Source organism: Trachemys scripta, chromosome 7 (assembly GCF_013100865.1).
Source record: "Trachemys scripta elegans isolate TJP31775 chromosome 7, CAS_Tse_1.0, whole genome shotgun sequence".
Taxonomy (NCBI): domain Eukaryota; kingdom Metazoa; phylum Chordata; order Testudines; family Emydidae; genus Trachemys; species Trachemys scripta.
The window spans coordinates 10,354,247-10,368,711 of NC_048304.1; the positions used below are offsets into that span (position 1 = coordinate 10,354,247).

Consider the following 14,465-nt stretch of genomic DNA (forward strand, 5'->3'; position numbering starts at 1 on the left):
GGGCGGGAAGGCGAAGGAGTTGCATGGAGGAGAACAGGGGAACAGGGGTGGGAGGCACAGCGGGGCGCTCCGTGGGGGGTGTGTGTGTGTGTTCGGTAGCGCGGCTCGGCGGTGGGGGGGTGTGGCGGCACGGCGCTTGGCGGGAGGTGTGTGTGGCGGTGGGGGGGTTCGGCAGCATGGCGCTTTGCGGGAGAGTTCAGCAGCGCGGCGCGGCGCTCCGCGGGGGGCTGGGGGGTTTGGCGGCGCGGCGCTCCGCGGGGAGCTGAGGGTGTTCGGCGCTCCGCAAGTGGGGGGCGCGGCGGCGGCGCGGTGCTGAGGGTGTGTGTTATGGCGGCGCTATGGAGGGCGGCACTTTTTTTTTGCTGGGGGCGGCAAAAAAGCTAGAGCCGGCCCTAGCCACAGGACCTTCCCCTTCTCTCTCCCACTCCCCTGTGCTCAGCAGCATGCCGGCAGGAGATCCATGCGTCTGTTCTCTCTGCACGCAGCAGTGCATTCTCCCCTCAGAACACCGATCCGCCCTGCTCCCCTTTCCTGCCTTATGCACGTGGTTCCGCACTTCTCCAGCCAGTGCAACTACTGCCTAGCTAAGCTCTACTCTTCTTCCCACCCTCGCACAGGTTGCTCAGCTCCTGGGTTTCTCTTCAGTTGGAGGCTTTAGTGGTAGCCTCGTACTCAGATGGTAAGAACAGAATGAACAATTAGTCATCATCTCCTGACAACAGCAGCAACTCCTTTGCTTTTTTTTTTCCTTCCTTCTTTTCGGGAATATTTTTAGAAGATCTCTATGCTATTAATACTTAGCTGATCTACTATCCGAACTGGCTATTAGTTTTACTAGGAATTTGTTCGTGGTCTATTTTGAGATTCTTTTGAATAGTCTGGGGTTATTTTATATCAGTGCACTGTTCGTTTAATCACGTTCAATGAAGCAGATCTCTAGGTACAATAAGACATTACAGAAAAATACTTATGGCACTTACAGAGAGTGTCCACTTTCCTGAACAGTACTGTAACATACTTCAGAAAACATCAGCTAGATCAGTCTGAACTAAAGACCAATTGACTCAAATTCTGTAAGCTCGCTCGTCTGAGGCCTGGTCTACGCTACAGAGTATGTTTGACATAAGGCAGCTTACGTCGACTGAATTATGGCAGTGTACACACTACAGCCTTGCTCCCACCGATGTAAGTGCCCTACTACACCGACATAACTCCACCTCCACGAGAGGCGTAGGGCTTATGTTGGCGTAGTTAGGATTCAATGTGTGTGGAGACACTGCATTACTTACATTGGATGGCGGCTATCATTCTGGTCAATCTCATGGCTCCATGCTGGAGCCATGAAATTGACAAGAAAGCGGCGCTGTCACTCGGGTGGGGGGTGGTTCCAGCTAGAGCCTGACTGCCCCCGGGCTCCCTGTTGCCAGCCATGCTGCCCCTGTCCCACTCCTCGCTCGGAGCCAAGCTTCCTTCCGAGTCCCAGCTCCCCATCCCAGCTCAGCTGCTGCTCAGAGGCTCCCTACTCGGATCCCCGGCTGCTGCCCAGAGTATCTCCACTCTGCAGAGAGCCCAGGTGCTGCCTGGAGGCTCCTGGCTCCCCGCTGTCTCTTCTTTAAAGCTACTGTGTTATCAAGAAAGCTTAGAAATAATTTAAACAGCTTCTTTAGTTTGAAGTCTATTGTAAGTTAAATATTGAATTTTAAAAATTTTGAAACAAATTTAAAGATTTCAGACAGATATGGGGTAACCAAGAGAGGATATGCTCCTAATTCAACTTAATGGAAGGAAATCCTTGCAATTTGTAACTAGATTTTAGAATAGCACAGGTGTTAAAGCTCATTTAGACAAACAACAGTAACTAGTACATGTCACATTCGGAGACACTGAAACAATGCGAACGGTAAAATATCAAGTCATTAAGATGAACATATAGTCTCTCTGCTTTTATTTCAGAACACCAAACTACATGCAAAGTTTAATATGACATATAAAGAAATAAAAGTCTTTCAAAAAAAAAAAAAAATCCTAAATCAAATTTACTACTGAAAATATACAAGAGACAGTTCTGATAAAGATTAATCAAACATGCCCTTTCTTTATACTTTAACAAAAAAATATATATTTGAATTTTTAAAAATAAATATTTCGATGTATGTTCAGGATTAGATGTATAGTTTCTTGGAGATGAATTTTCATCCAAACATATCTAGTTTAAGAAAGTAGTTCTAGTAACACAATCTTAGAAAGCAATTATTGAAGCGAGTCATTTGATTTTAGAAAAATTTTGTTTAATTAATAATCCTCATTAACTGCACAATTATAATTCATAAATACAGATGAAGTTGTAAAAAAATTCAAAGGGAATTTTTATTTATAAATGTAATTAATTCCAATGGTTGCTTCTTAATATACTAAATATGTGGAAATCAGTGCAATCTGAACAATTTCCAAACAAACACACCAATCCAGTAATACTCAGTGGAGTATACATTCATTTCTACTTTGTAGCTTCCTTTAGTAAAAAGAAATAACTCAATAAATCTTTGGTACTATAATAAAACATACCGAAACCTCCAATAATTAATATAGACAAAAACACACTTCGAGTTAAACATTGTAAATATTCACATTCATGCTCTAAAATGTTAATCAACTTCATTTTTCTAAATTAAAAACAACCTCACTTAAGGTGCCACCATAGCTTGAAACTAAATACAGTGGGGGTTATCTGTTTGCACTGAAGCCAACAGGAGTTTTGGTACTGACCTTTATGGGTGCAGATAGAGGCCAAATATGATCAAAGCACGGTAACAAAAGGATCTATTTAGTAAAATGTGTTAGAATTGACTTGTGAAACTTTTTTTTAGTGAGTGCACTGAAAAACTTCATAAGAAAGCATACAAAACTATTTCAATATCATCTCCTCTAAAATATGAGGTGAAGGGTTTCCTATTGAAAGATCTCGCATTCTAGGCTGAATGTGTTGTTTTGAGATAGCTTAAATTGAACACTGGTTAACAACAACTCACAGAATTTAAGACAGTCCCAATACAAATGTGTTCTTTGTTTGCAGGATCTCATTCAGTGATTATTATTTATTTTTACAGTGTGTGTGCTATTATCAGTGCAAGACCACATGACTTGATATTAGAATAACGCAGTGCAATTTCTCTCTCTCGGGACAAAGACAGTGAGTAAATCTTAACATGATAGGAATGTTTCAAAACAGATATTGAAAACACATGTTTGACCAAGCCAGGATTCCTCTATGTACAGCAAATCTAGAAAAAGCAGCATATCATGTTTGTGCATATTTGCATTTTCCTAAGTACAGTACAACTACTTCAAAAGAAAGGAAAGTCTACTAAATGTAACAAAACAGAAATACAAATACAGTCTGAATGAAAGAAAAACAAGTGGCCAAATATTTTTTTTCCAACAAGGAAACTAAACTGAGAATGTACAAAGCCAAAAAAGGAAGGAGCACCATGTTTAGTAATCAAGGCAACCATTTTCCTCATTTTGACTAATAATGGCCCAATTTGAAAGCATTAGAAACAAACTGAAAATGACCAGCAGATGTGGTGCTTCTGCCCATCCATCTCCCTGCTTAGACCACTTCACAAACTCAGACTACAAAGTATGAGTTTTTTTACAGGGTGCAGTTAATGTCTTCTACGTCCACCTTCAAAAGCATGATGCTCTCTGTGAGCTAAGGGGGGAAAAAGGAAAAACTCAAGTTTTACATTGACTATATGAACAAGTACTAAATAAAAAGATGCTAAGGGATGGAGATTTGGGGACTGAGGTATATTTTAATGGATAAAAAGTATTCCTACTGTTGCTTTTACTGTTAGTAAGAAATAGTCTTTTTTTCAATTAAGGCATTAAGCTTTTTGTTACAACTGCCTATACACTTAAGGCATAATGCAAGATCTAACAGGACTGTACTTACGGGCCTGACCCTGCAACCCTTACTCATATGGATGTGAGTTTCTATATCAGGTTCTAAGTAAATTTCAGTTTTTTTGTGCTGCAGCTTGATCCAAAACTCCCATTGACTTCTATGGGCTTTGGCTCAGACCCCTGGAGAGATTCCCCCTTTTCTCTTCTCCTTCCCAGTCCAGCACCATGAATTAGCAAAATAGCACTCTGACTTCAACAAAGGCAAGAATTTCACCCACAGTCCTTACCTGGACGAGCTTACAGTTCAAATTAAGATGAGAACAACAAGAGAAGACAATAATAAGGGTGAGTGATAAGGGAGGACAAGAGAAAAAACAACCATTTTACTAGTGTGTTTATATAGAGCTTAGCAGAATGCCGCCCCCCCATCCTGACTATAGTTGCTACAACAATACCAATAAATATATTAATTAACAATAACTCATAATCTTGAGGGTTATGTGGCATTTTTTTATTATTTCATTCGCAGACAAAAAAAAAAAAAACATTCTAAATCTTAACTATGAAAGTCATCCTCACTATTTTGTACAGAGGAAAAAAAAGCTCCAATAATTAGAAAGTAAAAATCCTCATGCACCAAGAGATACTAAATTTCGGAATGTTAAAAATTCAGTCAGTCACTTAACAAGGTTATCCTATAGCATACATCTCATCTATGATCACTTTCTCTAACAAACCTGGAAATCCTGCTATGAGGAAATAAATTGACAAGATACTTACGCTTATAAAACACTGCTTTAAAGGAGGTGTGTGGCAGAAGTTCATAGATCTTTTCTAAAACTGTTGCTTCACTTGCCAAAGATGCATTCACATTCCAAACTTGAACAACATCTTCACGGTCACGAACACTGACACTAACCCCTATTACTTCGTCATCTGTATAGAGGAAGAAGTGTTGAAAAAAATCATCAGTTTTTCAAAAAGGGAGAAGAGTCTATACTGGCTAGTTATGCTATGGTGGAACATTTTTTACAAAAAAAAAATCAAACATGAAATGAAGAAATGAAAAAGAGCAGTCTAGAATGATCATAATGGTCCCTTCTGGACTTAGAGTCGATGAGAATGAAGGGAATACCGATGTAGAAACCATATGTATGCTTACTTGCAGCAGTTATTGTAAATAGTACCTCACAGTGAAATGGTGCAGTTCATAAACAATCTATAGCTATGGCTTTAATTCTGTGTTGCAGTAATATAAGGAACTTATGCTGAGGGACTACAAAAATCTGTCACCACGATGTGGGAAGCTTTATTTTTCAAAGTGTGATGGAGACTGAGACCGTAAAGTTTCCAGAATGTAAGCTTCAATAGGGCTGCCACACAGTTTTCCCAAGCAGCAGCAGAATGAAATTAACAAGTCTATGGTCAGTTTCACACAGCTACTACCAGTATTCAGAACTCTGTTCTCTACTGCTGAATTACTGAGATTGGGACAGAATTCTGCACAGAGAATTACGTGTAAATGGCATACATGCTTTTTCACTTCCTGATGTCAGCTTAACTATGCATAAGACTGAACAGACACAGATTTAAAAAAGTTTCTTACTGTGGAAGGATGTGGGTCACCTTTATTCTGTTTCCTATAATGCTGAAAGTTGTGCAAGCAGCCAGAGAAGTATATTATCTTGATACTAGCTCAACAAACCCTTGCTGGAAAAAATCCAAGACAACAACCAAGCCAAACACACAAAAAAGAGAGGCAAATACTACTTTTCTGCTCTACTGTACTGATCAGGCTGGAGAGAAATTCCCTGTTTGAAAGGTCTTTGTTGAACTGCATTATGGAGTTAAGAAACCAAGTTCTTTTCTTCTGAATGATAAATCAGAAATGGAACTACTTCAAAATGTAATATTCAAGGCATTAAATAAACATATGTCTAACCAGATGTTTGTGTTTAGGACATATAAATGTCGTTATAAACATATCTTTTTATCACTCCTTGATCAAACAGAAAAGTTAGCTTAGTAACAATTTTTGAGCATTTATTTCCTAGCTCAATAGACTGACAAGTTAGCCAAGCATTTGCCTTCTCCAGTAACTATGGACAATTCCTGTAACTCAGCCTTATACTCTAAAACAGACCAGACCTCTACCAGTGTTTGATGACTGGAATATGTAAAATGTGATTATATGGTCTTAGGCAAGATTACACTCACAACCCCTCTGCAGTCCATTCCCAAATAAACCATGCAACCTCAAGTATATTTTTTAGGTACTAGATTTAGTTTGAAAATATGGTCATTAAATTATTGCATCTGAACAATATCATTTATTGAGTGAATTTAGTTGTTCCACTTAACAGGTAACATATTTCGAGTACAAATTTTGTGTAAAATTAACACTAACAAGTAGCTTGATTCAAGTGATATCAAATGAGAAAAAGGGTGGTCCACTGATTAGGGTGCTAACCTAGCACTCAGGAGAGCCCACTTCATTCCCAGCTCTGCCACAGAATTCCTTTGTGACTCTGGGCAAATCATTTAACCTCTCTGTGCCTCCATTCCTTATCTGTTAAATGGGAAAACAGTACTCCCTTACCCCACAAAGGTGTTGCAAGGATAAATACATTAAAGATTGTGGGGCATACAGATACTACAGTAATGTGGGCCATAAAAGTGCCTAGGATGGATTCTCAGCAGTAATGATACAAAGCACCCCATAACAAGCAAATGGATGCCTGCTGAGACTTCCAGAATCCTGGCACCATGGCATTAGTATTAAACTATTAGAACAGCTGCTGATACACAGATGGGGTGGGGAAAGAGGGGACAGGCTCAGAAAGAAAAACATTAAGAACCCCGATCTAGAACTAACTCTGTCCCACATAGCTAGCCAGGAAACCTTGTCTGTCCTTTTTTGACCTGTGTTCATGACAGGGAGAATAGGCATGCCTATACAGTAAGTCCTCACTTAACGTTGTAGTTAATGTTCCTGAAAAATGCGACTTCAAGCGAAATGATGTTAAGAAAATCCAATTTCCCCATAAGAATTAATGTAAATGAGGGGGTTCGGTTCCAGGGAAATTTTTTTCACCAGACAAAAAATTATATATATATATATATATATATACACACACACACACACACATACACACACACACACGCAGAGTATAAGTTTTAAATAAACAATTTAATACTGGTATACAGTGATGATCATTGTGAAGCTTGGTTGAGGTGGTGGAGTCAGAGGGTGGGATATTTCCAGGGAATGCCTTACTGCTAAATGATGAACTAGCAATTGGATGAGCCCTCAAGGGTTAACTCTCACACACTACTGTATAAGGCGGCAGGAAAGGAGGAAGGGCAGACAGAGACACACTGTGTGTGTGTGTGTGTGTGTGTGTGTGTGTGATGTGCATTTCCCCTTTAAGCATGAAGAGTGGGGTCAGAAATACACTGCCTTATTAATTAAATCAGCAAACTGAGACCGGACTGCAGCTGCCTGGAAGCTCCCTCTGTCGTGTGTCCCCCCTGCTCTATGGAAGATGGGGTAAGCGGGGTGCAGGAGAGAGGGGAAGGGGGACACCCTGACATTAGCCCTCCTCTTCCTTCCCCCCCCCACACACAGCAAGCAGGAGCCTCGGGGAGCAGCTCCAAGCAGAGGGCAGGAGCAGCACATGGCAGTAGAGGGAGGGACAGCTGCAATTACTAGCCTGCTGGGCAACTGCTGCACAAGGTAGTTAGGGGAGGCTGCCAAACGACGTTAGAAGGGAGCATTGCACAACTTTAAACGAGCATGTTCCCTAATTGATCAGCAACGTAACAATGAAACAATGTTAACCGGGACGACTTTAAGTGAGGAGTTACTGTATGCTGTGCCAAAAGTTTTAAGTGTTGGATGTTTTAATATTTTGAACAAGAACCTACTGCTTGGGACAGGGGCTTCAAATAAATCTAAAGAAATAAAAAGAAAGCACTGTAAGAAAATGATCTCTTTACCTGCTGCAGAGCAATCTGTAAACTGTTCCCCAATAGTTGCCAGCAATAACTCTTTCCAAACTGCAGACTAACAGGAAAAAAAATCAGTTATTATTCTAGGTTATTGATCTTTCAGTGTACGTGTTAGGTTTGCTTGCTGAGTCTTGAGTGCAGTTTCTGAGGCTGTGTGTTACAAGTGCATCTTATGTTATATTATTCTTTCTTTCCACAGAGTTGGAGCAAAAATTTACAACACTTATAATAAGTAGCATAATGTGACATTCTTCTATTAAATGTTTAAATAAATTTACCTTCTCTAAATTTGTGTCTGGGACTCAAACTAAATAGATTAATTAATGTAAAGTACAAACAAATTTCTCTCAAGTATTTATCCTGCTTATGCAAGGTAAAAGACCATTAAACTGCATTTGTGAACACTTGTTTCTATCAAAAATAAGTACTATTCATTTTAAGAAAAGAACTAATCTGTACTAGAAAAATTGATGAATTTATATTTAAATCTCATGTCCTGATTTTCTTTTGACTATGAAAAAAGTTTTTCAACAAATTCAAATGCTAACTAGAGAATTATAATAATAATGAAAAAAGTCTACCTATTACACAGTTGTCTTTCACTATGTTAGACAGATGATACTGTTATTCCTTTTTGACATTTGTTACTATCTAAGCCAAAAGAGCATTCAAAACTTGGAACCCAGTTGCTGATAAATCATATGCAACTCCGGGCTAATAAATTCAATAATATGCTCCAAGGTGTGTGCTTACAGGGAAATCATCAGATTTCTGGAGCATATGGCAACATCTATCTTTGTCTTTACAGCCATAATGACTTTTGCATATGCTGCTTTTAAGCAAACCATGGCCTCGCTATTATTTCAATTTAGTTTGTGCTTTTCAGTACTATTAAAAATGGGAAGAAATTAAAACACAATAAAGTTAAAACCACAAAGCACAAACACAATGAGCCAAGAAAACTTTCACTTTGTTTCTGAACATTTTATCCACCTTTGAAGATGCAAAGAATTAGCATAAAACATTTCATTGGTTCATTATCAGCCAATACAAGGTACTGTATCAATCTATAGTAAGGAAAGATAAATTGGAGGTCATGCAACATGAAACAGTCTGAAGATGTCAATCTGACAATCTTTGACATGATGTATTTTTTCTGTCAATGGAGCGATTCATATATGTAACCTGCAAACTCTCATTACCAGCACAGAGCATAAGCCACCAGGCATAAACTCACTACTGTGAGTTGTCCTATGGTCTCGTGCATAGGAAGCATTTCATTCAGTAAAAAATGTTCGCAGGATCCGGCTTATGAGAATAAAAAGCACTTTAGTTGGTGTGTTGAAAAACTAATATTATTATGCAGTACCTTTTAGTACTTATGGCAGTGAAGAACATGACTGGCTAGAGATAGGCACAGTGTGATCCTCACTATTTAGGCCCAACTCCTAAAACACATAGGTAGAGGAGTATTGTTATGCACAAGTAGTTCTACTGGGGCTACTCACATGTGTCAGTTTTGCAGGACTGGGCAATCCTTAGTGCTCCAGCTATAATTAACTATTAACTTTCAATCATAATGACAATTGTTAAATTTTATCTTGCGTATCGGTAAGTGAATAAATCAAGTCTTGAGATGGAAGCTAAAAATTACCAAATAGTATGTCTGCCAAACAGAGGTGCTATATGAAACCTCTAACTATAGCTTTTATTTAATTAAAAAAATATTGTCAAATATTGTTATAAGCAAAAAATCAAGTATTGAATTATCTACACTAACAAATTTTCTCACCTTCTTAACATAAAAGGTATTAGACTTTATAATGGTGTACTGGCATCACTCAACACAGTTCAACAACCAAACTAAGAACTCCACAAAAGGATTTTTTATAAAGACAATTGTCATCATTTTATATATGGAGATTAAGCTGAAACTCTGACTAGTCATTTCCAGATAGAAATTGACATTACATACCGTACTTTCTTTAGGGACCTTCATTTTCCATATACCTCCTTTGGCGTTGCTTTCCTCTTCCCTGGTTGTGAGAAATATGTCAAAGAAAAAAACCATTCAAATCCACATGTAGATAAAGTGTACATACAGTGTGCTTTTCACAGTATGATACAAATTTAAACTTATTTATGGGGTTAATTTTTCCAGGACAATCCCATTTGAAATTTGAACACTAATTCCAGGTAACAAGGCTTGTGCTAGGAATTCTGACACCAGAGAGAAATCATTCATTGTTCATGTCAAGCACACCTGTCGACATCCAAACCTTCTCCTATGTTGTGTCTGTTAGGAAATGAGTCTATTTTCCCTGGTCACAGGGCACTTTTGAAATGGCTGCAAATTCTTAGAGAGCACATGACCACAAAACAGGTCATGGTTTATTGTGGTAACCTCATCCTTCGGCAGTTCATTTCTTCTCAGGTTCTTGCTAGTGAACACAGGAACTTGTACATATTTCAGTTAAGTTCTGTGATCACTGGAAATTAATTGTCCTTCAAAAAAAAAAAATCAAGTGATCTGGAGTTAGGGCTGACAACACTTTTAAACCATGCTTCATAATGCTACAGTTATTAGTTACAGCCTTTTCCAATTCATTCTGTTGCAACTAATTTATAAATTTGAATTAGTGTTTTCAGTCACAGCTCCACAAAAGAAAAAGTGTAAGAACCAGTTTTTAAAAGGTGTACACTAATATGTTCAATGTACAATGTCTGAACTGCTGAAAATTGTTTGCAGCCTCTAAAGATTCCCCAGCCAAAATGAGCTTCCATCAATGGAAGGCTTGGGAAGGACATAAATCAAGGAAAGCACATTTTTAAACACCAATAAAAATAGATTGATATTTATAAAAACATGTCCATAATTAACCAAAAACCACACTTTAAACCCTAACTAATCGGAGGATCTCAACAAGACCTTTCTTTCCTGTGCAATAATTTATTAATACTTACTAAGACGACAGTGACTTAGTGGTTAGATCAACATTGCACATTCCTTTCCTTAAATACAGTACACTGAATTTCTTTGACAGAGGGAGTTTTGAAATAGACCTGCATCATCTTCAGAGGTCTCTGAACTGCACCCACCTCAAAATCACTGACCAAATCAAAACTAAAAATAGAGAAGAACAAAAACAGAAAGTTCTCTTGCTTATCCTTTGACATTGTCAGTGAAGATATCAAGACTGGTGTACACATATCCCAGTGTCGACATTTACTTAAAACCAATTTAACCTACACTGTTCAGCAGTAATATCTTTTAAAAGGAGTTCTTGTGCTTACTCACTAGTCACTTGAATCTACAGTAGTTTGTCAAAATTCAGTGAACCGTTTTATGGTCTATTGTTAATATGTAAAGAATTGTAATTCGATCACAAGCCAAACTAATAAAAAAACGTGCAAATAAGCAGCAAGCCTACTCAGCAGGTTCCTAATCCATCTAACTAAAAAGTGCACGAACTATATAAATGGGAAGAGAAATTAAACTCAGTTTATAAAGAAAAAAATTGATGGTTTATAGTTTTGAGTTTCCATTCTACGAACAATAAGCTATCAAATTGGAATGAGCTGCAACGTAGTGTTACAAAACTTGATAGTCAACCTTCTCTGATCTAAGCCTATAGGAACGTGTGTGTATGTCTTTAGGTATGTGTATATTTGTGCATAGATGGAGCATACTTGGCACAGTGAATATTACCAACGAATATTAGTCCCTTGTATTAATGTCCCCCTATTTTGTGTGGAGAGAAAAGAAAAATCAGTAAATTAAAAATAATTCAAATACAGCTTTTTCTTAGAACACTTGACTTTAAACAGGATGTATGTTTAATTCACGATTTATTATTTAGATGTATAATCAAATATGGACAATTAATTTGTAGCCCATATTTCCACATGCTAATTTTCAATAAATGCTTGATTTAAGATAATTTGCTTTTAAACTGAACAAGATCTTTAGTGACATATGAAAGTCACTTTTGAATCCCAAGTCAAGCTGATTAATGGCAGTACAGTACATACATGCAACTCTCTGATCCCTCTTTCCACTCATTATTTATTATTTCTACAATGACAGAAGTGTACCTAGCCCCAGGAGCTTACAGTGATAAGATACTTACCAAAGTGGCCGTCTCTCTCCCCGCATTAAATGGTAACTGCATCTCAGAGGCAAATTTGTCACAGCAGGGATATTATTATAGACACTCCAGAAAATCTTAAAAAGGGAAAAAAGGTTCTAGTATCATTCACGTATGACAGTGAACTGTGTACAGATTTACTCGCTTTGCTTATACTTCATAAAATTATCAAGATTCTCTCTCATAGAAAACTATAATTTACCCTTGTTATGTATTTAAGCTCTTTAAAGTTCAAGCTCCTGTCACAATTTCACTTTCAGCTTTTTGTTAAAGAGAACATAATTCAGAAGTGGTAATATTTTAATTACAAGCCACTAAAACTATGACAAATTGTGTCCTATTCGGAAGCCACTGTTGCTTAGCAAATGCATGTTTCTATGAGAAGTGAAGGTGGAGAGAAGGGAAACAACTATTCTGTAATGAAGTTCCCAAAGTGCAGAAAACTCCACACTCAGTGTTCCTCATACGTGAATTTGCAATAGAAGTAGCAGCTCTTAAATCTAATATTTTAACGGTGGCTATGTCTACACTACCGCAGTAAGTCGACCTACGCTACGCAACTCCAGCTACGTAGCTACATGAATAACATAGCCGGAGTTGACGTACCTTAGGTCAAGCTACTGTGGGGTCTACACTGCGGGAGGTCGACGGGAGAAACTCTTACCTTACTCTTCTCATCAGGAGTAGAATACAGGGTCGACTGGAGAGCGATCTGCTGTCGATTTGGTGGGTCTTCACTAGACCCACTAAATCGACGGACAGTGGCTCAATCTCAGAGCATCGATCCCGGATGTAGTGTAGACCAGCCCCTACTAGCATGCTGTATGTGCTGAAGAGATCTGTGCTGTATCACACCCTCCAACTGACACCTTTTTACCCTAACAACACAGCCTTTGATACTAAAGCATAATGACTGTGAGAAAGTATATTAAATATTATCTAAATCTGAGTTACAATGGAACATATATCCAAAGTGTTTGAGTAAAACTTCCTTAACATGCTTTTTAAAAAGAGATAAACACTTATTCTGTCTATTTACTAAACTAGTCCAATACCATAAAACAGTAATCCTCTAGCTCTTCTGTCTAGAGATTTAGATCACACTGCTTGTCATGGTATCGTGCATCACAAGATTACATTATAGCTCGTGAGCATCATGCCTAGTTGGTGATCCACTTATTTTGTCTGAGATCAGGCAGAAAGAGTACTGCCTACGACAAAATAGGATATACCATGGCAATGCAAGATTGGGGATTTCTGAACAGACCAAGTAGCAAGGGAACCATCAGACTCTACTTCTCAGCTGCAGGTAAGAGAGGAAGCCACCATCGAGGGGATGGGGTGGGAAAAGAGCAGGGGTAATCCCATTTGGCCCCCAGAAGTGGTAGTGGGGATTGGAGGAGAACAAAGATCCCTCCTTCCCAGAAGACAGGTAAAGGAGAAGCAACAAAGATGTTAAGTCATTATGTTGCATCATAATCATGCATTAGTGCAACTTTACAAAACAAACTTTGCAACATTATAATATGATTCTGTGGCTCTCTGCAATTCCATCTGAGAGCTACTTTGTTATCCAGCTGTTAAAAGTTGAGTACCACTACGTAAAGCCATGAGAACTGACAATAGAAAAGTCTGACAGAAAACAGAACTAGGTGAGTTTAGATTGATTGTCTTCTGTGTCCTGCTTTCACCAATCTAGTAGTAAGCAATAATCTGCCAAAATTGAAAGAATAAGGGACACCTTTGTGTCTACAAGGTTTTGGCTCACACCTATAATGTTTAAATTAATGGAGATATCCCATCTCCTAGAACTGGAAGGGACCTTGAAAGGTCATCAAGTCCAGCCCCCTGCCTTCACTAGCAGGACCAAGTACTGATTTTGCCCCAGATCCCCAAGTGGCCCCCTCAAGTATTGAACTCACAACCCTGGGTTTAGCAGGCCAATGCTCAAACCACTGAGCTATCCCTCCCCACAAAGCGTGTGTCTCTGTTTGCTTCTACTATCATGTGTTGGGGCATCCAGTAGGGTAAGGGGGAGCAGTGTTAGCACTGGTCCTGCAGGCCTAGGCCAGCTGAACTTGTACAGGCTACTATGTTCTGTACCAACTACCTTTGATGAGATAGCAAATTCTGAAGAGTACAGCGAAAGTCACTGAACATTTCTGTTTTCCACAGGGCAGTCATATCAGATATATGACAGTACATACTGAGGCTAAACCTATCAATAGACCAGTTATAGGCCAAGCTGTTGGCCTCCAATAATTCATCTAGTGGAAACAGCCTTCTTAGGGGACCTGAAGGAATTCTCTAAAACTTCAACAACCTGATGGGAGGAAACCAATGTAGCTCTTCAATACAGTAAGGTCCAGTTTAGTTAATTGGGTCTGGATTAAGAGTGGA

At 38.7% G+C, this 14,465-nt stretch overlaps 1 protein-coding gene across 1 annotated transcript in view; it reads right to left on the reverse strand.

The window, feature by feature from the left end:
* Positions 1-2,271: 2,271 nt before the first annotated feature.
* The window catches only part of EIF4E3 (eukaryotic translation initiation factor 4E family member 3), a 28,538-nt gene continuing 16,344 nt past the window's right edge, over positions 2,272-14,465 (reverse strand). Inside the window, exons 3-7 of the mRNA XM_034776322.1 lie at positions 12,048-12,142; positions 9,893-9,953; positions 7,906-7,972; positions 4,687-4,842; positions 2,272-3,712 (exon numbers count right to left, since the gene is read on the reverse strand). Of these exons, the coding sequence (XP_034632213.1) occupies positions 3,666-3,712; positions 4,687-4,842; positions 7,906-7,972; positions 9,893-9,953; positions 12,048-12,142 (426 nt within the window). The 3' untranslated portion in view covers positions 2,272-3,665. The remainder of the gene's footprint in view (positions 3,713-4,686; positions 4,843-7,905; positions 7,973-9,892; positions 9,954-12,047; positions 12,143-14,465) is intronic.